The 25,000-nt window shown below is 46.4% G+C and overlaps 1 protein-coding gene across 1 annotated transcript; it reads left to right on the forward strand.

Moving 5' to 3' along the window:
• Window positions 1-712: 712 nt before the first annotated feature.
• Window positions 713-24,111, forward strand: LOC121310203 (dynamin-2-like). The gene is made up of 12 exons (XM_041243505.1): window positions 713-1,038; window positions 11,097-11,170; window positions 12,442-12,591; window positions 13,392-13,595; window positions 13,806-13,904; window positions 15,430-15,590; window positions 15,822-15,964; window positions 17,190-17,325; window positions 17,869-17,936; window positions 19,141-19,279; window positions 23,442-23,528; window positions 23,728-24,111. The coding sequence occupies exons 1-12, from the start codon at window positions 878-880 to the stop codon at window positions 23,965-23,967; spliced, it is 1,662 nt and encodes a 553-aa protein (XP_041099439.1). The 5' UTR covers window positions 713-877; the 3' UTR covers window positions 23,968-24,111.
• Window positions 24,112-25,000: the final 889 nt, after the last annotated feature.

Raw genomic sequence — 25,000 nt, forward strand, 5'->3', positions numbered from 1 at the left:
ATGTTCACGGAAGCGGGCTTCTTTTTCCAGTCCAGATGGCTTTTATTTATTTTTGTTTGTTTGTTTCTCGCACAGAGACTCTCTTTCTCTGCTCTCGCTTTCCCATTGCCAGCTCTTATTACCTCTGGTTAATACTGCTATCCAGCACTCATATTATCAGTGTTTCCCAGCACTGCATGAATACAGGACCTGGTATGATTATTAATATTGCGTGTTAATAATACCTCCGGATTATTGGATTAAAATACCCCGGTTAGATTCAGTTATGATATTTGCAAATGACGTAATTAGGTGCATGACGTCACTGCGCTTTACATTAAAAAAAATGAGATCACTCTTAAGAGTACAGAAACAAAACAAAACAAAACAAACAAACAAACAAGTCTATACCCATCACGAGACGAGCGCAAACAAAAAAAGTCTTGAAAAAAAACAAAATCTTCCCCCCCCCTGCGTTCGTGAAACCAGGTAGCCAATCCGAAGTTATAAACGCTCTGAGCGACACCGATCTTAACCAATCGCCGTCTTTGTGGGTTGGGCTACCTTTCAACAAAAAAAAAAAAAAAAAAATACATATCCCCGCCTTTTTTTTTTTTCTTTGACAGAACAAACCGATGGCCAATCAGAATGTCAGCTCCGGTGACAGCCACGGCGCCTGGCCAATCGCGGCGAGCGGAGCTGACAGCGGAGGCGGAGGTCGGCTGACCGGATGAGAGGGAAGAGGTTGCAGACTTTCTCTGCCAGTGTAGCTTCACTGCGCTGGAACAGCAGCGCTTACCGAGAGAGCAACAAACAAACAAACAAACAAACAAACAAACAAACAGACAGCAGCAGACAGGCAAGCAGAGGCTTTCCCAGCACCCCCCCCCCCGCAGCCATGGGGAACCGGGGCATGGAGGACCTGATCCCGCTGATCAATAAACTGCAGGACGCGTTCAGCGCCATCGGGCAGAGCTGCAACCTGGACCTGCCGCAGATCGCCGTGGTCGGCGGGCAGAGCGCCGGCAAGAGCTCCGTGCTGGAAAACTTCGTGGGCAGGTGAGCGCCCGGACAAAGCGACAAAGCAAAATATATAGATACATATTCATAGTAGAACCGGATCCAGCGGTTACTTTTTTAGTAGTTTGGTTTTGTTTGCTGGTTCCCTTGTCTGGGTGCGCGTTATCTTCCGTTCCGGGGAGGGAAGGGAGAGGGGAGAGGAGGAGAGGGGAGAGGGGAGAGGGGAGAGGGGGGAGGAGAGAGAGGAGAGGGGAGAGGGGAGAGTGGAGAGGGGAGAGGGGAGAGGGGAGGAGGGAGAGGGGAGAGAGGGAGGAGGGAGGAGAGGGGAGAGGGGAGAGGGGGAGGGGGGTTGCCATTCATATACGTTCACGCATCCGGGAAACGATACTGGTTTTGGTTTTGTTGAACTGGGAGCCACCCAGATCCGTAGCGTACCGTACACACACACACACACACACACACACACACACACACACAGAGACACCTGCTCACGAGTATCAAATCTTTCTTGAAAGAACCCCCCCCCCCCGACACAGAGAGAGAGACTCTCTCAAGTTCAAGTTTTAGAACCCCCCCCCCCCCCCCCCCCCCCCCCCCCCCCCAGAGAGAGAGACGAGTTCAAAATAGAAAGAAAAAAAAAAACCCCGATTGTTTGCATCGTGAGAGTTGCTGTGAAAGTTCCCCGGCGGGGTTAATAACACTGTTTAAAACAGGAGGGCAAGATCACCAGTCTGATCAATAGCGCTGCTGGTCACACACGGGGCTGGTCACACGGGGGGGGGGCAGCGAAATGAAGCAAAAGCCGGGAGGAGTTGTTTTTTTGTTTTTTGTCATTGCTGCTGCCTGGTTTCAGGAAGTGGTTGTGTTAGGAAATGAAATGATGTCAACAGGCCAGAAACATACGAGCTAAAATAACAATATCACAGTATTAATAATAATAATAATAATAATAATAATAATAATAATAATAATAATAATAATCATACATTCATGCACACATACAATAAAATAAAATGCCACTTCCATGGGTGAATGCCACGGTCGTTACCTGACATACTCGCCTACCTGGTACGCCAGGTAAGACCGCGGTTACGTCAGCGAGGGTGTTGTTGTAACTGGGTGGGTCCGATCAAGTGACCGGGCTGCGGGTTCACGGTCCAGGGAACCGCACCCCCAAGCCTTTTTTACAAGCGGTGCGAGTGAAGCGACTGATGAAGTTTCGCTTTTGTTCTTAGCCCCAGAGGCTGCGTGTTTGTAAAGGTCGGTACGGAACTGAGAGAGAGAAAAGGTGGGTGGATTTACACAGCAAAACAAGCCGCGTTAGTGACGGTAATAATAGGGCTAGTTACCTCTTTATCACCTTGACTACGGTGCCAGGTTACCTGTTCAGCAGGTGTGCACGCCTTGTTTGTGAAGAGCCGCCTTGAGGAGGACAAAATAAACACCGTCCTGTATTAACTGCCACCTTTTTGCAATCGCTGGCAAAACTTCTCCAATTGAAATGCTTAGTTTGGCGAGCTGTAAGCGGACCAGATAGACTTGGGCAGGTCGTTCTGCCGAACAGGTTCTCTGAGAGAAACAGAGAGTCGATTTGAGACTCAGCGTGAGGTGACTCTATAATAATAATAAGTGCCCCCACCCCCACCCACCCCCCCACCCCCAAGTCTTGAGCCTGTCTAGACGATGCTATTTAAACTGTGTTTATACTGCTTGACTGTGCTGTGCTGGAGTTGAACATTTTACCCATTAGAATAGACTAGGGCGATCATTAAGAGCTTCGTTTTTTTTTTTTTAAACAGACAGAGTTGAAGGAAACACGTTTGCTCGGTCCCGCAGAGAAACTGAGGGACAGGTGAAGACAGCATTTACTGTCTGCGAGGACGCTGTTTCGTTTATTGCAGTTCTTACCGTGCAGTCCTGCTGTCCTAAATAATCTCAGTGTAAAAACCCGGCATTTCACAGTGTTTGATGTTTTTGTGGCCGCCACAGGAAGGCTCCCATTGCGTAGCGGTTTGATCCATTCCTGGTTTTACTGATAAGACACACCTGAGCAGAGGGGGACCTCCTGCGACAGTGGTTACGTCAAGGAATGGCACGTCAGGACGACAGGATTATTAGAGTCACATTTTTTGGGCGTCACACCTGTTGATGTTTTTTGTGTGGGGCGGTGTCAACTAGGGGAACCCGTGTCCTTGAGGTAAGGCCCGGTGTTTTTGATCCATTCCTGGTTTTACTGATAAGACACACCTGAGCTTGTTACCTGTACACACACCGTGGATAATGCAGCTCATAGTAAAAACAGGAGTCTTTCTGCCATCTGTTTAGGGTTCTTGCAGTTTTCACAACTGTCTGGGCTGAGCTTAAACCACAAGTTCCTGTGCTTGCAAGGGTCTGGAGGCTCAGAATGGCAACTTGCAGGGTGGCAGATTGAGACAGACAGGTTGGGTGATGAAGACAGACAGTTTCTGATTTCAACACCAGCGTTGATGAACGGTATACACTGTGAGGTTTAGTAATGAAAATTAAAAAAAAAAAATCTTTCTCCTTCAAAAAGTTGAACAAAAAGTATTTCCCTTTTTTTTTGAGGTGTCATTTTTAATAACCAGACAGTCAGCGAAGGCAGTTGGTTTCCTGTGAGCGCTGCAGGGTGTTCTGGGACACTGTGCTGTACTGGGAAACGGCGCGCGTCATGAATAAGTCGTTAGCTGCTGGCTGAAAACCTGGCAGGCTCTTGAGGATGAAGGTAGAAAACCATTCAGTTTAGTGATGTGTAATTCTGCCTTTGCCTGTAAGAGAGCCTAAAGACGGTCTGTAACCTCCTACTGCTGGAAGTGGAGGCAGCAGCTCATCTCGCTGAGTGCCGCACAGGCAAACGGCTCCTGATATGTAATAGAATTATTAATCACAAAACACGTTTGATTTTTACTGAACTGTGTTTTATACACTCTGAGACAGCGGTACATAAGATAAAAAATAAAAAATGAAAGTCCCCTTCATGTTGTTTTTGGGAGGGCTGGAACAACCAAATGATCAAACTCGTTTCCACTGTGGATTGCGTTCCCTTTCAGAGCTCTTGTCGTGGCAACACAATACTAAGCAGACGATCCCTGCATTATTCATCTCCGCCACGTGACACAGAGCGAGGCCAGGGAACACAAGGCGCCTTCTGAACTGTGGTTTACAATCCACCCAGAAACAAAGAGGCTTTCTCAATCTGCAAAACATGCCCAGTTCATCCGGACAGTCGTGTTTGATACAGTGCTGTGCAGTTAAATGCGTTGACCACCGCTTCAGTAAAAGCAGAGGCCCCGCCAATCGCACAACGCCACAGCGCTGCTTCTCCCCCTGCGAAGGGGACTGTCCTGTGATGCCACACTTGATATATCTGGAGAGCTGCTTATCAGATTGCCACTGTGTGCTCTTCGAATGACAGTGGCCGCACGCCCTGCTGTCGCCCTCTTGTGCTGTTTTGGCATTTGAAATGAAGCCAGTGCTGTTGTATAGCCACAACACAAGAGCATGCTGCGGCCTTCTGCGCCCTGACAAAGGGAAGAGCGCCCTGCGCTGTACCGTACACCACGCTGCTATTACATTGCAGCAAGAGTCTGCTGACAGGACAGGAGTGGGAACAGCTGACTCGGTCATTACTGTCCCTCTGCAGTAGGTCTGCGAGGAAGCTGCCTCTGTTGTCAGGGTTATAGTGAGAGAGAAAGAATGTCCTGGGGAAATCATGCGCTCTCTCTGTTTGTCCGTCTGTCTTCTGCGTGCTGTTAGGTGTTTTGTTTTCATGAAGCACTGCTTTCTCGCACGATACAGGGTTAGGGTTGGAATTAGGAGTGTAATCATGAGTCTTGGACTGCACTGGTGAATCGCTGTGTCATGTCCTAATAGAGGTGTGGTATGATTTGTATTGTGATGCTGGACTGAGAGTACAGCTCTGTGTAACACAGCAAATGGTTCTTGAATGAAGAAGCATGCTTTAGAATTGGTAGGAGCACGTACCCTGTTTACAGTAACTCATGTAATGCTTATTTCTTAACACAGTAGTTGTCTGTCATTCGATGATCATTTGATCTCTTAATCAGGGTCATTTGATCTTCTAGAGTAATGCTGTTCAAACAGCCCATCATCACTCACACATGGATCATAATACATATTGTAATCCTGCCTGCATATCACAATACCTGTTGTACTGTGATGAGCTGGAACAGAAATGAGTTGGTCTGATATCGTTAATAGACTAATTATTATTATTATTATTATTATTATTATAATTATTGTTATCATCATCAATGGAATTTGTTTTTCCTACAGTCGATTTTATCTCTGAAACTGCTTTAGATTTACATAAAAAAAAGCTTACTTTTGTATGTCATGTGAGCTGATGGGAGTATCTGATTGGCTGTTGATGGGTCCGAAGGGGCGGGGACAGTTTCCCCCTCCAGGTGAGATGGCACGGGTGCAGTTCCAGATGCCGAGAACGATGGAGACGTGTTTCTTTCACAAGTGCACGCTTGAGACCTCTGTAATGAACGGGCGAGCGTGGCAGATTTATACAGCTGTTGTGTTCGCTTCCCTCTGAAGGCGTGTTACCTGGTGAACCACACCATAAAGAATTCGCTCACGTGGGTGCATAGCAGGGATCGGCCAATAGGGAAGCTTCAGTTTATAGGGCTGTATTTTCCAAAGTGCGCTGCAACAGGCAGTGCGTCAGTGAGGCAAACGTTTCCTGTGTTTATTTTGAAGTGATGCATGTGTATATTTTGCACGATTCGTTCCGAAGTGGGAATTTTTCACTGGGAACTACATATGCCACAGCAGTGGGTCTGTTTCACGGAAATCATGAAATCTGTGATGACCGTGAAAGAAGTCCAGCCTCCCTTAGGGATCGCCCCTCGGGGGGAGCTTCTGTGTGTCATTCGTTCGTTTTGTGGGAAAGGCTTCGGAGACAGGCAAGTCAGTTGGAAATCTTGTTTGTTGGAGCAGGCAGCAATCCCAGATCTGTAAGAAAGAATTCAAGATCTTCACCCAAGTACCTGGGAGCGCGATGGCGAGGACAGCGCCACCAACAGGCAGTTTTACTCGACGCTCTCTAAACGAGCCCCTAGTTTAAATGGACATTTCTGGTTGCCCTGAGGGAGAATGAAGAGTCGCAGCGTTACTTATATATATATATATATATATATATATATATATATATATAGCAAAAAACGTCATCTAGATCTTAAAATCCTAGCTCCGTAAATAAATTTTTTTTTTGTTTTGTTACGTAGTTCTCTTTTAATTTTACTAAACGTATTTGGAATTATCATAGTGTCATAAGTAAAATCTAAGATTTTACAGTGTACAAACTTTTCAATTTGTCAGTTTTTTTTTTTTCACGCAGAGCGGTGTGTAGTTCAGTACGTTAGCTTGACATTATTCAGCAAGTTTCTTTCGTATCTTGGCCGTAGCTGTGCGGTTTTTGGCATTAGAAAACATGAACTGTACTGTGCAGTTTGTCGTGATTTGAAAAAGTCATGAGCTGTCGACTGAAATCTCGTCAGCGTGTTTTTCTCTCTTACTAAATCCAGTCCAGTCACTAAATCCATTCTTGCCCTGTAAGTGCCCTGCATCATGATTTGACTCAATAAAGCCGCTGGCGCAGTGTTTGACGGGCTGTGCGAGGCGTGCCAGTAAGCAGGTTTGTGGGGTGATGCTGAGAGAGGTCATTCCTTCAAGAACGTGTGGTGCACAGCGAGTGGCTTTTGAAAGGTTGTGATAATAAGCAGAGTGTGATATTAAGCGAGGGGAGTTCCTCTGAACTCGCTCTGCAGAGCAAGGGGATCTGGGATGGAAGCTGATTTGAAATGTTCTGTTTTAAACAGTTGGTTTTAATTTGTGCTTTCCTAAAGAGGGAAGGAGGGAGGGAGCTCACAGTGCTAGCTGAACTTACAACAGATATTGAAAACAGATTTGTTTGGACCAGTGATGGAAAGTATTATGCAGCTCTGAGCTGAGTAAGCATTGCAAAGAAAGCTATTGCTGTTAAGAGGCGTTGGGTAGGAAGATGCCAGATGTACAGCGCTGTGTTTCAACGTCTCCTTTGTCCGATTCTCATTAAACTGTGTCTTTCCGTTTCTCGTGCAAATTGCATTTGGGTCTAAAGACCTGGGCAAGTGGCGCTCTCTCTCCCATCCTCCAGTGAGCTCCGAGCAGAGAGGAGATCGAGAAGCTGCCTGCTCTGAGGGAGGTGCAGAATTCATTAGCGGAGTAACAGGAGAGCTGCTGCTAGACTCTGCACACCTCTATTCAAACCATTAGTCACAGAAGAGTGTGTGTGTGTGTTTTTGTCTGTCTTGGGGGGGGGGGGTGTGTCTTTCTTGGTGTGTGTATGTGTCTCAGTGTCTGTCTCGGTGTGTGTGTGTATGTGTCTTTGTCTGTCTCGGTGTGTATGTGTGTTTCTCAGTGGGTGTGTGTTTTGCTCTGTCTCTGAGTGTCTCAGTGTGTGTGTCTTTGTCTGTCTCGTTGTGTGTATGTCTCAGTGTTTGTGTGTGTGTCTGTGTGTGTGTCTGTCTCTGAGTGTGTGTGTCTTTGTCTCAGTGTCTCTGTGTGTGTGTGTGTGTGTTTTTCTCTGAGTGTCTCAGTGTGTGTGTGTATGTGTCTCTGTCTTTGTGTGTGTTTGTCTCTGAGTGTCTCAGTGTGTGTCTTTGTCTGTCTCTGTGTGTGTATGTGTCTCAGTGTCTGCCTCTGTGTGTGTGTGTGTGTGTGTGTGTGTGTGTGTGTGGAGTGCTCTCCTGTGCATTGAATACCACTCATTGTAATTCTGATCAACATTATGTTGGAATTGATTCAAAGGGAATGGGGATGGGGAATTGATTTTGAAAAGGAATTGGATTTGAAAATCAAGAATTGCCCCCGAGCCTGCCCAGCACACAATAATAACAGCGGCGTTTTTCAAATGATATTTTCAAAAACAGAAACAGAACCACAAAACACGACCTCTTATTTTTTAATTTCAAGTGCTGCTTTTGTTCCTTCGGAGCCAGGAATAGCTTTCTCTAGCACGCTTTCCATGAAGCAGAGTGCACCCGTGTTAATGAGTAATTCCAGGCAGTCTTATCAGAGACGGAGGATCGCCTTTCTTTCTCTGCGAAAGCACGCTTCTGAATGCAAGACCTGGATATGCTCTGCGAGTGACGCCCACACAGAGCGCTGCTAATTAATTTGTTTACCTGTTCTGATGGCTGCATGACTCCACTAGTAATGTTCTCAAGCAGGAATCTCATTAAAAATGCCCAATAGCATTACAGCTGTAGCATCAAAATAGGAACTAGATGATTACCAGTTATTTTATGATGTCGTTTTTGAATGCAATGCAGTGTGATGGTTGCACAGCTATTGAAAACTAACATGGATTCAAATTCGTAGGATGTTTTTCCCCCTTTGCTCATAACCTCGCCCAGTTCGATGCAGAATATGTGAAAGTTGTTGGGATATAGGGAGGTCTGTATGTCACGTTTTTGCACGTTTCTTGTGAGCACAGGAAGTTAATCCAAACGCTGCACATCAGTAGTTTTAGTAGTCCTCGGCGTGACGCCTCATTTGTCTACCAGGTGACCTCTCTTCAATAGCACTCGTCCAGCTGTCGTTTCGGCTACCGCTCTCGCTGCCATTTCACTGGCGTACTTGTTTCAGCTGCGTTTTCTCAGAACAGGTTGCGAGTGAAGTGAGTTTGAATGCAAAAAAGCTCTCCGCGACTCTGCCTTAATGATCTGACAGAGGCGATTTGGTTATCTGCAGAGAAAAGGCTCATTGCAAGATCCTTTTGCCCGCCGCTGATAGAGTGGGCTGCAGCAGCCACGCTCCACCCTGCTTCATGTCGTTGGCAAGAACTCGCGCTACAGCTGTGGCCAAAAGATGTGTGTCAGCTAGAATTTTAGGATTGAGACATCATTTAAAAAAAAAAAAAGCTACATAATTTAGATCATTTGTTTAATATCATGCAGTCAAAGAAACTACAAAATGATATCGCAAGTGTCTACTGGAAGCCATAATAGAGGTACAGTATTTCACGTTACATTTCGAAATGTCGCATTCTTTCAATTTATGTCCGTTTTATATGGAACACTGCAAAGCGGCGTGTAATTCAGTGTGTTAAGCTAACATTGTTCAGCAGGGTTTCACTGGACTTTATGCAGCAGAATGAGTTCATTCTATAGGGGGATGCAAAGCTTTTTGGCCCCGAGCTGTAGAGTCAGCTGCCGTGTTTCTGAAGAGGAGGCGTGAGGTTATTTGGTCTCACCCTCATCCATGTTGCAGGGCAGTATTAACATTGAACAGCTTTCTGATGGAGGCTGTTCATGGTTTTTCTGATTTGGTTTGAAAAATTCCTTGTGTGTTCAGGGTTTTTAAATGCGGTTCAATCCTAAAGTTTAAACGGAATTAAACCGGAAACTGTCATCCCCAGTCTTCCGGACCACTAAACCAATAATCTGCTAAATAAAAAACAGAATCTCAACAAACTACAGCATCATCAACATCAATAATAATAATAATAACAACAACAACAACAACAACCTTAGAGTTACGAACCCCTTGGGAACGGAGGTTGTCTGTAAGTCTGAAATGTCTGTAACTCAGAAAATGAATCAATCTTTATTTTATATAGCGCCTTTCATAGTGGAGCACCATCACAAAGTGCTTTACAGGATGCAGTAACAACAAGAAAACCCATAATACTACAAACACAGAGAAATGCATCATACATTAAATACAGTGGAAAGAGCATTAATACAGTGGAAAGAGCAGAATACAGCAGCATAATACATGAAATAGTGCATTAAATACAGTGGAAAGAGCAGAATACAGGATAGCAGCATAATACATGAAATAGTGCATTAAATACAGTGGAAAGAGCAGAATACAGGATAGCAGCATAATACATGAAATAGTGCATTAAATACAGTGGAAAGAGCAGAATACAGGATAGCAGCATAATACATGAAATAGTGCATTAAATACAGTGGAAAGAGCAGAATACAGGATAGCAGCATAATACATGAAATAGTGCATTAAATACAGTGGAAAGAGCAGAATACATGATAGCAGCATAATACATGAAATAGTGCATTAAATACAGTGGAAAGAGCAGAATACAGGATAGCAGCATAATACATGAAATAGTGCATTAAATACAGTGGAAAGAGCAGAATACATGATAGCAGCATAATACATGAAATAGTGCATTAAATACAGTGGAAAGAGCAGAATACAGGATAGCAGCATAATACATGAAATAGTGCATTAAATACAGTGGAAAGAGCAGAATACATGATAGCAGCATAATACATGAAATAGTAGCAGCAACCCAGCAGCTAATAGCAGAGATCAGGCTTAAAGAGCACAGAGAGAACAGGCGGGTCTGGAGAGCTGATTTAAAGCGAGCGATTGTGGGAGCGTCACGCACCAAAGCTGGGAGAGAGTTCCAAAGAGTCGGAGCCATGAAGCTAAACGAGCGTTCTCCAAGTAAATGGAGACAATAAACGTGTCCCTGTGTTATCTACACCCTCAAGCTGGTGAATAACGCAAGGGTACAGCACAGTCAGATTGTTCTGGTTTGAAACAGTACTCTACAACTTACCATTGCAATCGCAACTGGAGCAGAAACGCAGGTTTAAACGTCCTGGAAAACCTGGGTTAACGTAGCACCTTTTTTTATTTCGTTTTTAACAGAATCCATTCGTGAAGTTTTCTCAGTCACTCTGCATCCTTTTAGCTTAGACAGGTTCCAAGTAAAATTGCCTGGGCTTGCTTTGAAATCTGCCTCACCTTTGTCTGGATGCATTAGTTAGTCCAGCAGTTTTGGCTTCTTCGTGACCAGCACGCTGCTTCCTGGAGCGCAAATGTGGCTGCATTGCACACAGAAGTGATTGGATACTTCTGGCTGAAAGTGGGGTGTGGGGTAGAGCGGCCCCTTGGTAAGTTTGGGGTTCATGACTCTGAGGTTCTGCTGTGTCTCCCAGCAGAATACCCAAGTGGCTTCCCTTCGACTCTTGTCACAGTGATGTATTAGGAGCTGGTGGTCTGATGCGTTTGCTCTGCTTGTGTGTTTCCAGGGATTTCCTTCCTCGTGGCTCTGGGATTGTGACCAGGCGCCCCCTCATCCTGCAGCTGATCAATGCAAAAGCAGGTACGTGATTAGAGGCATCCGGTCTGGAAATGTGGGGTTTCCCTTCCAAACGAACGTGTACCGAGCATCAAAAGAAACTTATCACTGTTGTAAGAACATTTATTTTCGGGGAAAAAAAAAGGTATATAAATGATGGATGTTGACGAAATGCTTTTTGGTTTCTTTTTAATCACTCGATCATTTATCCTTGCCCATGACGCGCTTGAGTGACTGTGACTGAAGCTCTTAATCACCTGATCAGTGAGACAGTTGATTGGACACTGGATAGGGAGTGATTTCAGCTATTGAACTGCAAGCTTGAATAAAAGCAATAAAGAAAATCGCAGAAAAAAACAATATGCCACGTCTGTCGAGAGAGCAGCGCCTTCGTGCGATCGGCATGCTGGAGGCTGGACTGGGCCTCACTGTCTTGAGCGCTCACAGCCAGCAGTTTCAAACCTGGCGAGACGGTATAATCAGACACACTCTGTCAATGACAGGCCACCAACCGGGAGACCAAGAGTCACAACACCTGCTCGAGATGGACAGATCATTCTGCAGCATCTCTGTGATGTCAGTTGTTAATCAGAACAATAAAAAGTCACTGCGCCTGCTCTGAAACAGAGCTTGTCATTTTTCAATCACATCTAATGCATTTTATCCAAATATAAGTGATACGTTCCTTTTGATGCTCAAATGTAAGTGATACATTTCTTTAGATGCTCAGTATAGATCAGCTAAGTGATCTTCATGCTAGTAAGCTCCAGCACCACCTAATGCTTCTCTGGCAGACTGCTTTCTCCAAGGTGACCTACAGGGGTTACCGGGCAGTACAGGGTTACAATGCAAGCTCAGTATTTAAACACAGTATAGTTTACAGTCAGTGCACATTATACCACTAAAAGACAATATGAAAGAAGTCATGGGTCACAAGGGTTATATCTACAGTGACTTAACAGTAGTGCAAGGATCGCGCATCAGCTGAGGATCCAGTAACGAGGTGCTGAGGGCAGGCGAGTCCAGTGCAGAGCAGGAGGGGCGGATCAAGAGATCTGCAAGCGCTGTCTTGCTTCGGTAAAGACACTTCAGTTGATGTAGCCTGTGCTGCATAGATCTGCGGCAGGCAGTGAGAGCTCGGCATTATCTAAATGAAAAACAACAAAGAGGCTAGTTGAGCGACTGCGAGCCTGATGTTAAGGGGCGCTTCCTTTGCAAGTGAACGTGCAGGCTGCGCGGTGCGCTCGTGTTCAGCGCGCCGGGCTCACGCTGGCGTCTTGGTGTCTCGCTCACAGAGTATGCCGAGTTCTTGCACTGCAAAGGGAGGAAGTTTGTGGATTTCGATGAAGTTCGGCAGGAGATCGAAGCGGAGACGGACAGGCTGACTGGCACGAACAAAGGCATCTCGTCCGTTCCCATCAACCTGAGGGTCTACTCTCCCAACGGTAAGAGAAGGGGCTTCGTATCCAGGACGACAGTCCCGAGAGTTCAGTCTCTTCAGAAAACGTAGACAGGATAGTCGGGAGTGGGCTTAATGAGTTTATAAAGTCAAACCAGGTGGCTTCTTCAGATTCAGAGAGTAGGATGAGAGAGCAGAAAAGGGAGCTGAAATGCTTGGAATATCAGATAAAGTAGTAACATCGTAAAGGCCAGGTGCATTCAAAAAAAAAAAAATTCTCTGACCTGCGGATCATTCATGTTCGTTGGTAATGTTAAACTGAGCTAGTAAAAGGTCTGTATACAGTAACTTATAGGAGTTACAGTTTGAACTTGCTAAAGTCATTTTTTTTTGTTTTTTACAAATATAGATCTTCAGTGTACTTCAGAAGGCACCAGACACGTTATTTTTTTAAATAGAAATACTTTACAATGATTATTCGAATGAGCGTTCCACAGGTGAGGCTCGCTTGGTCTGATTCGCCGCTCAGAGGGAAGCGAGTGAAGAAGCAGCTGCCTGGGGTTTGTGTGGATCGCCGCCCTCCGCAGTCTCAGAAAAGCAGCGATCATCACAAGCCCAGGCAGCTGCTTGTTCACGTGTTCCAGTTGGATTGGTAAATTAGTCCGATCGACGCCAACGACCCTCGTCTGCTGAGCCGAATACTCTCATGCCCGTTTCGTACGGCACTAATTCTAATTGACCGTTTGGGAGTTCCGAAGGGCACCCTCCATGCCGTGACGAGATGCACGTGGCGATGTGCAGGTACACATCCAGCCTCTCTGTAACGCAGCGCTCTGTCCTGTGCAGTGTTGAACCTCACTCTCATCGACCTGCCTGGGATCACCAAGGTGCCTGTGGGGGACCAGCCCGCGGACATCGAGCACCAGATCAAAGACATGCTGCTGCAGTTCATCAGCAGGGACAGCTGCCTCATCCTGGCTGTCACGCCCGCCAACACTGACCTGGCCAACTCCGACGCGCTCAAGATCGCCAAGGAAGTGGACCCGCCAGGTACTGTCTCAGAACAGAACTGCCAGTATCAGGACCTCAGGTCGCTTTTGGAACCCTAGTGTCGTCCCTGGTAACGGCACAATCTTTCATGATTCTTTTTTTAATTCTAAAACATGATAGCTAGTTAAAGAAATCTGTTTGCAAGCCGTGCTTTCTGAGCTGGCGGGTGAAATGTTTTGAAATGTCTTTTTTTTTTGGTTACGTTTTCAGGCCTGAGGACCATCGGAGTGATCACAAAGCTGGACTTGATGGACGAAGGGACTGATGCGCGGGACATCCTGGAAAACAAGCTGCTGCCGCTGAGGAGAGGTGGGGTAGAGCCGCTCGAGAGCTCTGCCCTTCGCTGCTGGGCGGCTGCTTGAAAGACCTCTTGGAAATGGATTGCAGGGCAATTGCGTGGATAGCTTGACGCTGAGCGTCTTTGTTGTTGTTGTTTTGTGTTCCTTTTGGGGTGAGGCATGTCTTGAGAAGCAGTCGTGTTAATTGGGATGGAACCTGGTACGGACTCTCCTTTAGTCCAGTCGTGTTAATTGGGATGGAACTTGGTACGGGCGCTCCTTTAGTCCAGTCGTGTTAATTGGGATGGAACTTGGTACGGGCGCTCCTTTAGTTTTGGAAGGCAGCAGAACCTTTTTTTTTTTTTTTTTTTTTTTTTTGGCTAAAGTCTCGTCCCGAATGTCCGTTCCTTTCTCAGGAATTATAAAACACAGGAGCTCTGCAATAATGAGATGCACTGTTTGAAAGAGGACAGGCCTGTTAGCCACAGCGATGCTGTGGAGTTTATTATTAATGTCTCAGTCCATTCACCCTCAAAGACCAGAAAAGCAGCCACTGAAACAGAAATGTTCGGAGGCTGTTTAATAGGGAAAGGAGGCAGCTCTTAGGATCTGATGTTCTTACACAAGTCAGACAGCCCTGAGTTATTTTTATGACTTTCTATTTTGTAGTGTGAAATACTGCAATGCAAGTGCGTTCTGTTGCTAAGCATACTGTGTATCATTCAACACAAAACATTTCGCAAAGGTGCCAGGTGTTTTAAGACGGAAGTAAACTTTTGTCCTAAATTTTAAAGCCACTGCCTGATCTTATTTATAGTAAATGTTATCACCACACCCCACCCATAACAGAAATAGGGCATGACACATCCACTATTTATAATTATTTTATAAATGATTGTTTTCAGATGTTGCAATGGTGCAAGCATCACTGTTGAATCAGGTGCTAAGAAGTCAGCTTGTATTGAAGCTACCCAAGTCTGAAGGATTACTGTAGATGAGCTGTAATGTGTTTATTTAACATGCACAGCAAAGCAAGAAAAACTGTTAAAAAGAATTGCATTTCACACTCTCGTTAGCGTGCCTTTAAAAGGGCGCATGATCATGTTTCTTGAGCCACTAAAAGGTGAGAACATTTTAAAACCACGACCGGCCCGTCTTGAGGGGGGCTCGTGACAATGCTCTGCTGATAAGAGGAAAGAAAACGGATTATAAAACTGGTTAGCATGCCTGTAAGGGCGGGGCGTGATATATTCCAAATTCCAGTGTACAGCACAGTCTTCAAGAGGGGGAAACCAGTGACGTAGGGTGTGTAAAGATGAGTTTCTAGCCCTGGTTTGTAATGCGTTGCTCTGTGTGTCTGTGCAGGCTGTATTAAAGGTGAGCGTTCCTAGCCCTGGTTTGTAATGCATTGCTCTGTGTGTCTGTGCAGGCTGTATTAAAGGTGAGCGTTTCTAGCCCTGGTTTGTAATGCATTGCTCTGTGTGTCTGTGCAGGCTGTATTAAAGGTGAGCGTTCCTAGCCCTGGTTTGTAATGCATTGCTCTGTGTTGTCTACAGGCTATATTGGAGTAGTGAACAGGAGCCAGAAGGATATTGACGGCAGAAAGGATATCCGGGCTGCCATGGCAGCCGAGAGGAAGTTCTTCCTGTCTCACCCGGGGTACAGGCACATGGCAGAGCGCATGGGCACCCCTCACCTGCAGAAAACCCTCAACCAGGTACGGGTAGCCCTGCTGGCACAGTGCGGCGCGTGATGTTTCACTGCTAGCCTTTTTTCCTCTTTTCCGAGATTTCCCCCGGGACAGTGCTTTTGAGCATAAATTATGTTCATATCATTTTTTTTTTTATTTCAATCCAAAAATTCTAGGTGATGCTACACTTTTGGCCAGAACTGTACAGCACATTTGTTTTAATTTTTTTTTTTAATAATGTTTATCTGTCTTTTGTAGCAACTGACCAACCACATTCGAGAGACTCTGCCTGCTTTGAGGAACAAACTGCAGAGTCAGCTGCTGTCACTAGAGAAGGAGGTGGAGGAGTACAAGAACTACAGACCCGACGACCCGACCCGCAAAACCAAGGCTCTGCTGCAGTGAGTCTGCAGCGTCCGTGCCTGCATTGCATTGATTTGAAGTCTTTACAATCATAATAGGAGTTGATAGAGCGAACCGCACAGAAACCAGGACCAGAGGACACACAGCTGAGTATTAAGTGGAGATAGATTTAGGACAGAGGGAAGGAGACTCTTCTTCACACAGAGAGTGGGGAGGGGATGGAATGGGTTACCTAGTCATGTTGCTGAAGGAGACTCTTCTTCACACAGAGAGTGGTGAGGGGATGGAATGGGTTACCTAGTCATGTTGCTGAAGGAGACTCTTCTTCACACAGAGAGTGGTGAGGGGATGGAATGGGTTACCTAGTCATGTTGCTGAAGGAGACTCTTCTTCACACAGGGAGTGGGGAGGGGATGGAATGGGTTACCTAGTCATGTTGCTGAAGGAGACTCTTCTTCACACAGAGAGTGGTGAGGGGATGGAATGGGTTACCTAGTCATGTTGCTGAAGGAGACTCTTCTTCACACAGAGAGTGGTGAGGGGATGGAATGGGTTACCTAGTCATGTTGCTGAAGGAGACTCTTCTTCACACAGAGAGTGGGGAGGGGATGGAATGGGTTACCTAGTCATGTTGCTGAAGGAGACTCTTCTTCACACAGAGAGTGGGGAGGGGATGGAATGGGTTACCTAGTCATGTTGCTGAAGGAGACTCTTCTTCACACAGAGAGTGGGGAGGGGATGGAATGGGTTACCTAGTCATGTTGCTGAAGGAGACTCTTCTTCACACAGAGAGTGGTGAGGGGATGGAATGGGTTACCTAGTCATGTTGCTGAAGGAGACTCTTCTTCACACAGAGAGTGGGGAGGGGATGGAATGGGTTACCTAGTCATGTTGCTGAAGGAGACTCTTCTTCACACAGAGAGTGGGGAGGGGATGGAATGGGTTTGGTAAACAGTTGTAGCAACACATGGGAACATGCAACACAATACGATAAAAAGGTATTTGTGCCGTTTAATGACAGTATGAAGTAGATCACGCAAAACAAACCAGTGTGTAATGACCTCTGAAGTCTGTGGCACGTTCCACAGCACAGAAGAGCGTTTCTCGCCTCTCTCAAGTCGGTGTTGGGATGGGGCGCTGCAGAGTCTATTGTCCTGTACAACCGTACAGACTCTCCTTTCATTTTCCAGCTTGTCCCAAGTCAACGAGGCAGTGTTTTTTTTTTTTTTTTTTAATGCTTTGTCTTGTCTGTCGCCCTGCCAGGATGGTCCAGCAGTTTGCAGTGGACTTTGAGAAGAGGATCGAGGGTTCGGGAGATCAGGTCAACACAATGGAGCTGTCGGGAGGGGCTCGAATCAACCGCATCTTCCACGAGAGATTCCCCTTCGAGCTGGTGAAGGTACAAGCAGGGGGGCAGTGCACCTCACAGGGGCTGAGGCTCTGGGCAGAAGCATTTTAAAGGGGTGAGGGGATGGAATGGGTTACCTAGTCATGATGCTGAAGGAGACTCTTCTTCACACAGAGAGTGGGGAGGGGATGGAATGGGTTACCTAGTCATGTTGCTGAAGGAGACTCTTCTTCACACAGAGAGTGGGGAGGGGATGGAATGGGTTACCTAGTCATGTTGCTGAAGGAGACTCTTCTTCACACAGAGAGTGGTGAGGGGATGGAATGGGTTACCTAGTCATGTTGCTGAAGGAGACTCTTCTTCGCATAGTGAGTGGGGAGGGGATGGAGTGGGTTACCTAGTCATGCTGTTGAATCACTGGGATCTTTTAAGACCCGACTTGACAAAGTTTTGAGATCAATCAGCTACTAGGAACTGGATGAGCGCCGATGGGCTGAAAGTTTCTTTTAACAGGGCTGAAGTAGCCAGGCTTGCATTTATCTCCTAGCATCAATCCATTCCAGTCTGTGAATTGTATTGTGTTGGTTTTCTTAGATGGAATTTGACGAGAAGGAACTCCGAAGGGAAATCAGCTATGCAATTAAGAATATTCACGGTGTCAGGCAAGTATCCTGAAGAATCTTTCAGTTCTTTTGTATAATAAACAGAAATATTGTACTTTATCCTGCTTAATGACAAAATTCAAAATGAACAAGAAAACAATAGCTAGTCAGTCCATGAAAACTCATTTGCATATAATCCACTTGAACAAGCATCACTAGGACCCTCCACCTCCCAGTCCACACCCGCTAACCAGCGTGCTCCTCTGTTTTCCCTGTTTCTCTGTCGGTTTTTTGTCTGTTTGTTTAACCCTTTGTGTCCTGGTTCAGCACAGTATGTAACCAGTTGAGCTGGTGCTGAACTATTTAAAAGCCTCGCTAGTCAAGCTCTTCACCTTCCTTTTTAAGGTTATTTGGTACAGTACACTACGATGCCAGTGTATTCTGATACAGTGCCCGGCTTCACGCCATGGCGTCCCAGCTTGCGCTGCACAAAGTTTCAAACAAGACAAAGGGATCTCGTATGTACGACACTTCTCTCCTCTAATCAGATAGACCTGCTGCGTGCGTTTCTACTGATCCTTTCTTCTTCCATTTTATAATACGGTTTTTTCAAACAAAAACTGGGACCGATTTGTTCCACAGTGATTTCAGGAAGACAGTTGAACCCGTAAGAACAGTTTGGGAATGAGAAAAGGCTGTTCAGCCCCTCAGGGCTCATCCCTTGTTAGCACCGTTCTCCCCCTACTGTGGGGGGGAAGCACAGATTCTAGCCTTTTATTTAATTCTTCCCAGTGTTTGAGATCCTAGTGCTTCACCTGGTTGGCTGCTCAGCACAGTACTACACTACATGCTACTACAAAATAGCAAAGAATCAGGACTAAAAGTAGATTGCTTTTCCTGTGGAGGGAACACAAGGCCACTTTTCAGCAACAGCGGCTTGAAACCTGGTTCCAGGAGAGCGGCAGACCTAGTTTGAGGTTGCTGTGTCAAACCCCTAGTTCTCCCCTGGGGTGCCGTGCAATGGTCTGAAACCAAGTTCCAATCCACAACTCTGTGTTCCCCCAGCATTTAAGGTCCTTCTCCAGCTCACATTTGAAGATGTCTGTGTGCGTTTCATTTTGTCTCCAGTGTCTTTTTTTTTTTTAATGAATTATAAATGTGATTCTCCCTTTTCATCTCTCCCCTGCCAGGGAGAGAGAGGGGACTCCCCTCTACCTCACGCCCCCCCCCCCCCCCCCCCCCCCCATCCCCTTCTCGTGTTCAGAACGGGCCTGTTCACTCCAGACCTGGCTTTTGAAGCCATCGTCAAAAAGCAGATTATTAAACTGAAAGAGCCGTGCCTGAAATGCATTGATCTGGTCATTCAGGAGTTGATCAGTACGGTCAGACAGTGTACCAGCAAGGTATTGGGAGATGGCGTTTACCCGCGCGGGCGGCTGCGTGCGAGACACACTTTGGAAGGACGCTGGTGTAAATCCTCTTTGAAATGTAGTTGGACCCCTACAAGCAATCTCCTTCTTACATACTGCCTGGTCACTGTAGCGGGACCTGGCTTGGGATCGTCCTGAAATAGAGACTGTTTAAGTTACCGTCCCTGCAGCAGAATTGCAAACAGCCTCCCAGAAACGGGGGTGGGAAAGATCCGATTGGAAAGCTAGTGGGCAGGGTTAGAGTTCCTGTTTGTCCATTCTGATTCCTTGTACGCGACTGCAGCACGGGTGGAACAGATCAGCGAAAGGCTCTGTGCTTCTTTCCAGTGTGTCTCGGCACAGCGCGTCAGTGCTTCTCTGTGCGTCCCTGATCTGCAGGGTGTGGAGTCCGCGCTGTAGTGTGCACTGATAGAGTGGTGATGCTATCTGCTTGGCGTATGCGATGATCACACTCCTAGTTAAACATGCTTGTTTCTGAAGTTCCCTCTTGGATAGTTCTGGAGCGTTAGGGTTGGCGTTAGTAAGCAGTTAGTCTGTTAGCTTTCATTATCGATACCGTCCGGGGAGGGGGGCGGGTGGGGGGTGTTGTACGTATATTGGTTACAAACCTAAGGCTTTAAAATGGGGAATTTTAGACCACAAGTTACGACCAGATATGAAATATTTGCATGGAAGTTTTTTTTCTCCTCTGTCATAGGCTGGGCTGTATTGTTTCCCAGCCGTGGTGAAAAACTGCTTATTTCATGGCATTTCTCAGTCTAAAAATAGATATTTCAAGATTAAACGTGATGCTTATTGAAGAAAAAAAAACAGCGTTTGTCACAATCAAAATTGATAACTTTCTCCTAGAGTTATTATACAGCAGAAGCTTCCTAGATATTGAAATGCTGACTTGAAAAACAGTAAGTGCTAAATTGTAGAATATTTCGCCATCGGCGAAGCAGCAAACTTTTTGAGGAGATTGTGCAACTCTGTGCCGTGTGTTCAGTCATTTACAAACTAAACCTGCTGCCGAGTTCCGAAGGCAAACGTCTGCTGTGTTTATTTTTAAGTGAAAGCTTGTTCAATGAAGACGTTTGACATTCTAGTGGAAACATTTTCTCGTTGAATGTGAAGTTTGTTTCAGCGTTTCTAAAAGACTGTAATGTTTGAACGTGGGAAGATGATGCTGTTTAACGAGTCACCTTCATAAACTCGTGCACACAGCAGAGCAAGTACAAGTGAAGAACAAGAAGGCAAAAGTATATCCCTACTGCAGGAAATATTTCATTGCTGGTCGTCACTTGAAGGGAAGAAATTCCCGTCTTGGAGACCCTTGAGTTTTCAGCAGTGTGTTTGGAAGAGAGATGCCGTTTTCTCCTCCGATGCTACCTCCAGGGCGTGTGTAGGGTTAATCCAGCTGGCTGTGTTGAAGGGTTAAAAACTCCATGAAGCTGGTAGAGGCTTTGCAGGGTCTGTGTATACGTAGGGTTAGTCTCAGCCAAAGAACTGTAAAGAAGCAAACATACTGCATGTGTTTTCATTCATTTTGCACGGACTGGCGTAAAACTAATTGAATCCATTGTTTTGTCTTGACTCTCTCTCTCTGTCTCACTTTCTCTTTCTCTCACACGCACTGTATGCCTCCCCCCCACCCTCCTCCTCCCCCTGTCTCTCATTCTCTCTTCCTTCTGCCCCCCCCCCCCCCCCCCCCCCCCCCCACCCCTTCTCTGTGCATGTTTGTCCTGAAAAAATGAATTTGAGGACTAGTGTAAACTTCGGTATCGAAAAAACACATTCTTAAGATGAAAGAGCCCAGTTTGAAATGCGTTGATCTCGTGGTGTCCGAGCTGACATGCTTAATCCGAAAGTGTACAGAAAAGGTAATTGAGAAATAAAAATGAGTCAGAAAAGACCTCTTTCTTTCCCTAACAAACACGTGTTAACCCTTGTACTGTGATTTAAAAAAAAAAAAAAAAAAAAGTGTAGTTTTAGAATGTACGTGAATTGCACCTTATGTGGTAACACAGTACAAGGGTGAGCCCCGCTCTGTTTTACCCAGACCTGTGTCTCTTCCCCTTATTCATGCATTTATCACGCCTCGGGACCTTTTCACACATGGATAGTTTCCAAATTGATTCAGTTCAGTTTGAACGAAGGCAAAGCTGAGGAAACCAGAATCGAGATACAAGGTCCCAGCGTTTCAGCCCGTCCCTTATTCAGGGTACAGCTCTGGACAAAAAGGATTGCATCACCAGGCAGAGTGAAGTCATTGTGCTTCGTAGCGTGAAACCTGCTGAATAATGCGACTTTAACAGATCGAATTGCACGCCAGCGCTTTGTAGTTTTCACATATACTAAAAACAAACAATTTTATAGTTTCATTACAAAGATCTAAATTGTGTTTATACAGTTTAATATATTTTAATATATTTTAATTTCTGCTGTAATCCTAAAATTCTAGCTGATACTAAACTTTTGGCCATAGCTGTGCAGTTCACTTCACATTTTGATTAGTCTTTTGGTAGATTTTTGAATGGGTGAACGAGTGTTCTATACTGAAACCAGCAAAACCTTTGCCCTGATGAGGTAGTTTGGGTTCACATTGAACTCTGCTGGTGTTCTGAGCGTGCAGAGTATTCTTTAAAAGAAAACTGAACTTCTATATGGGAAAAAAAAAAAGTAACCAAACGTGAACAGGCCCTTCATTTTGAGATCTGCAAACTGCTGTTTTTAGCTTTGTGTACTTTTAAGGGGAAGAGATTACAGGTCCCGTTTTGAGGATTGGATTAATTCAGAATCACAAACTGGAAGCTGTTGGCTATACTGTAACCCCCGCCTTTATAAATTGTGAGTTTAACTCTGATACTGGGGGAGTGCAAAGCAGAGAGTGGAGAGAACCGTACTGGTAACCCTAACTGTGCTTTTTGATGAGTCTGCTTTCCTGGGCAGTCTTGCATTAACTTTTCTGTCTGTGCTCCTGCTCACGCTGCTACATGTACTAACGCTGGAGTTAACTGCTGTTCTTTACCGGCTTTGTGATGTCATAAACGGTCCATTTACAGCAACCGCAGGGTTATTTTATAATCCGATATTTAAAGATGGATAAATGGTAAAGGGTGCGACTCCCTATTTCGGTTTGCCTGCCCCTTACTGCTTATGATGTTTGCAAGCAGTTCTGTACTGTGTGTGTTTGTTTTCATTTCAAGCCTGTGTTAAGATCTGCAGTGGTTTAACTTTGGCTTCAGCAGTGCAGGGGGCAGTTTCTGTCGCTGGGGCATGCAATGGTGCCTCTTCGCAGGCGTGAACGCCCTCTTCGGTGGACCAGGGGGGGTATTTCACACCCGCTCGAAGACGAGCAGATCCCAGCGTGTTCAAATAGAAAATGGTTTTTGTAGTGTTCAGACCGGAGACGTTGGAAATGGTGTCGCGATTGAGAAATTTTCACAGTGAAAAGTAGAAAAAAAAAAAAAAACAGAAACGGTTCTTTACTAACGGGCTCTGCTTTCCCCCCCGTCTGCTTGAGATCGCCCACAATGCATTGCGCGCCAACATCGCCTCTGCTGGGTCCTAGCGGAGACTCTACACTGACCAGTGATTATACAAATTAATGAGAAATGAAAAGCTTTAGTTCTGCTGCAAAGTGAGGGGGGGGGGGGGCATGACTCCCACACCCCCTGTGTAAATAACGCCTCTGAAAGTGAGTTCAAGAGCTGCTGTTCATATAGACAGCGCCTCCTAGTGCCACAGCAGTGTACTGCCAGCAAAACAAAAGGAGTCTTGATCCGAAGTGGCTGACCACTGCTGCCGGCTCTTTGATAAAGACATTCTGGCAGATCCAGCCTCGAATATCCGTTGCAGACAGCTGGAACTGAAGAGCAGCTCCTGAACTCAGAGTGTTGGGGTAAATGGAGTTAGAATCGTGATTGCAAACATCACAACACGGTCAGGGTGCAGGGTGTACCTTGTAATGAAGCGGGTTAAAATGGAAAGCCTCTTTCGATATCCACGCGGATGGATAGCTCTTGCTCTGGTTGCTGTCAGGTGGTCTGCGTGTGTGCGAGTTTGTGCTCTCTGGAGGTAAAGACACACGCCGCATTGCTCTCTCTCTCTCTCCCTCTCTCTCTTCCCTTCCCCCCACCACGTGCGTTCTCAGCTGGGCTCGTATCCACGGTTACGGGAGGAGACGGAGAGGATCGTCACGACATACGTCCGGGAACGGGAGGGAAAGACCAAGGATCAGGTGAGTGATTTTACATTTTTTATGGTGTCTCAATCCTCAGATTAGGCGGTGCAAAATGTTTGGCCACAGCTGTACATCCTGAGGGGTTCAATCCCGGTTCAGTAAATCCATTTGAAATGGGATTCCTTCCTGGTGCTGCAGCTCTGTGTGCACAAGTCTCGTTCTGTGTAATCACTGCCTTGTGTGACGTTTCTTCTAGGTCCTCTTGCTGATTGACATTGAACTGTCTTACATCAACACAAACCATGAGGACTTCATCGGCTTTGCCAAGTACGTACTGCCCCCAGCCCCCAGCATGCACACTCAAGGAGCCTACCCAGCTGGTCTGCTGTTCTCTAACTCTGTTCATTCGTTGACTGAAAGCCCATGTAGAGTCTTGACTGACTGCGATGCCTTGCTTTGTGTACAGTGGCGTGCTGGTGACCGCATTACCAGGTAACCAGTCCCTCAGCGAGCGTTTAGAAGCCACCATTCGCCTCTGCAGCCAAACCTCGCTGTCAAGGGGCCGCTACTACCAAAGGTGTAAAGAATTGAACGGCCGCGTGGTGTGCAGGGGGGAGTCACACAGTCAGGGGAGCGCAGGGGTCCCCGAGGGTCTCCCCTGGTAAAGGCACGGCCGCGTGGTGTGCAGGGGGAGTCACACAGTCAGGGGAGCGCAGGGGTCCCCGAGGGGACGGCCGCAGGGGTCCACAGAGGGGAGCGCAGGGGTCCCCGAGGGTCTCCCCTGGTAAAGGCACGGCCGCGTGGTGTGCAGGGGGGAGTCACAGTCAGGGGTCTCCCCTGGTAGCACGGCCGCGTGGTGTGCAGGGGGGAGTCACACAGTCAGGGGAGCGCAGGGGTCCCCGAGGGTCTCCCCTGGTAAAGGCACGGCCGCGTGGTGTGCAGGGGGGAGTCACACAGTCAGGGGAGCGCAGGGGTCCCCGAGGGTCTCCCCTGGTAAAGGCACGGCCGCGTGGTGTGCAGGGGGAGTCACACAGTCAGGGCAGCGCAGGTTTCTATGCTGTAAGAAAGTCGCTGGTCTTCGCTGGGGATTCTGGAGGGAGTGTGGCATTGGCTCTGGCGTTCGTGAGGGAGGCAAAACCAGCAGAGACTGTTTCTCCTCGTCTTGCTACAGCGGAGCCTAGCGACCAGGCGCCAGCAGTGAGCTCAGAGCGGGTGCTGCAGGGCTGGCCCTCCAGGGGGCGGTAGATCACTGACAACCCCTCAGGAGTTCCTGGGTGTAGAAGAGGAAGCTGGCTCGGTCGTGGGATCGGAGGACTGAGCCTTCAGTCCTTCTGAGCAGCTGTGTGGTTGAGGAGAAAACAAATTATTTGTCATTCTAAATTGGAGAGAAAGTCATGGGTAAAATAATTGGGCACTCCAAAATAAAATAAAATTATAAATAACAAGTCCTTAATTGTGAAGTGGTCTTAAAGCGAGGTTTTACTATTTTTGAAGATAGATTATTCATAATATTTCATAAATAAGCAAGC

This window comes from Polyodon spathula, unplaced genomic scaffold (genome assembly GCF_017654505.1).
Source record: "Polyodon spathula isolate WHYD16114869_AA unplaced genomic scaffold, ASM1765450v1 scaffolds_1818, whole genome shotgun sequence".
In the NCBI taxonomy this organism is placed as follows: domain Eukaryota; kingdom Metazoa; phylum Chordata; class Actinopteri; order Acipenseriformes; family Polyodontidae; genus Polyodon; species Polyodon spathula.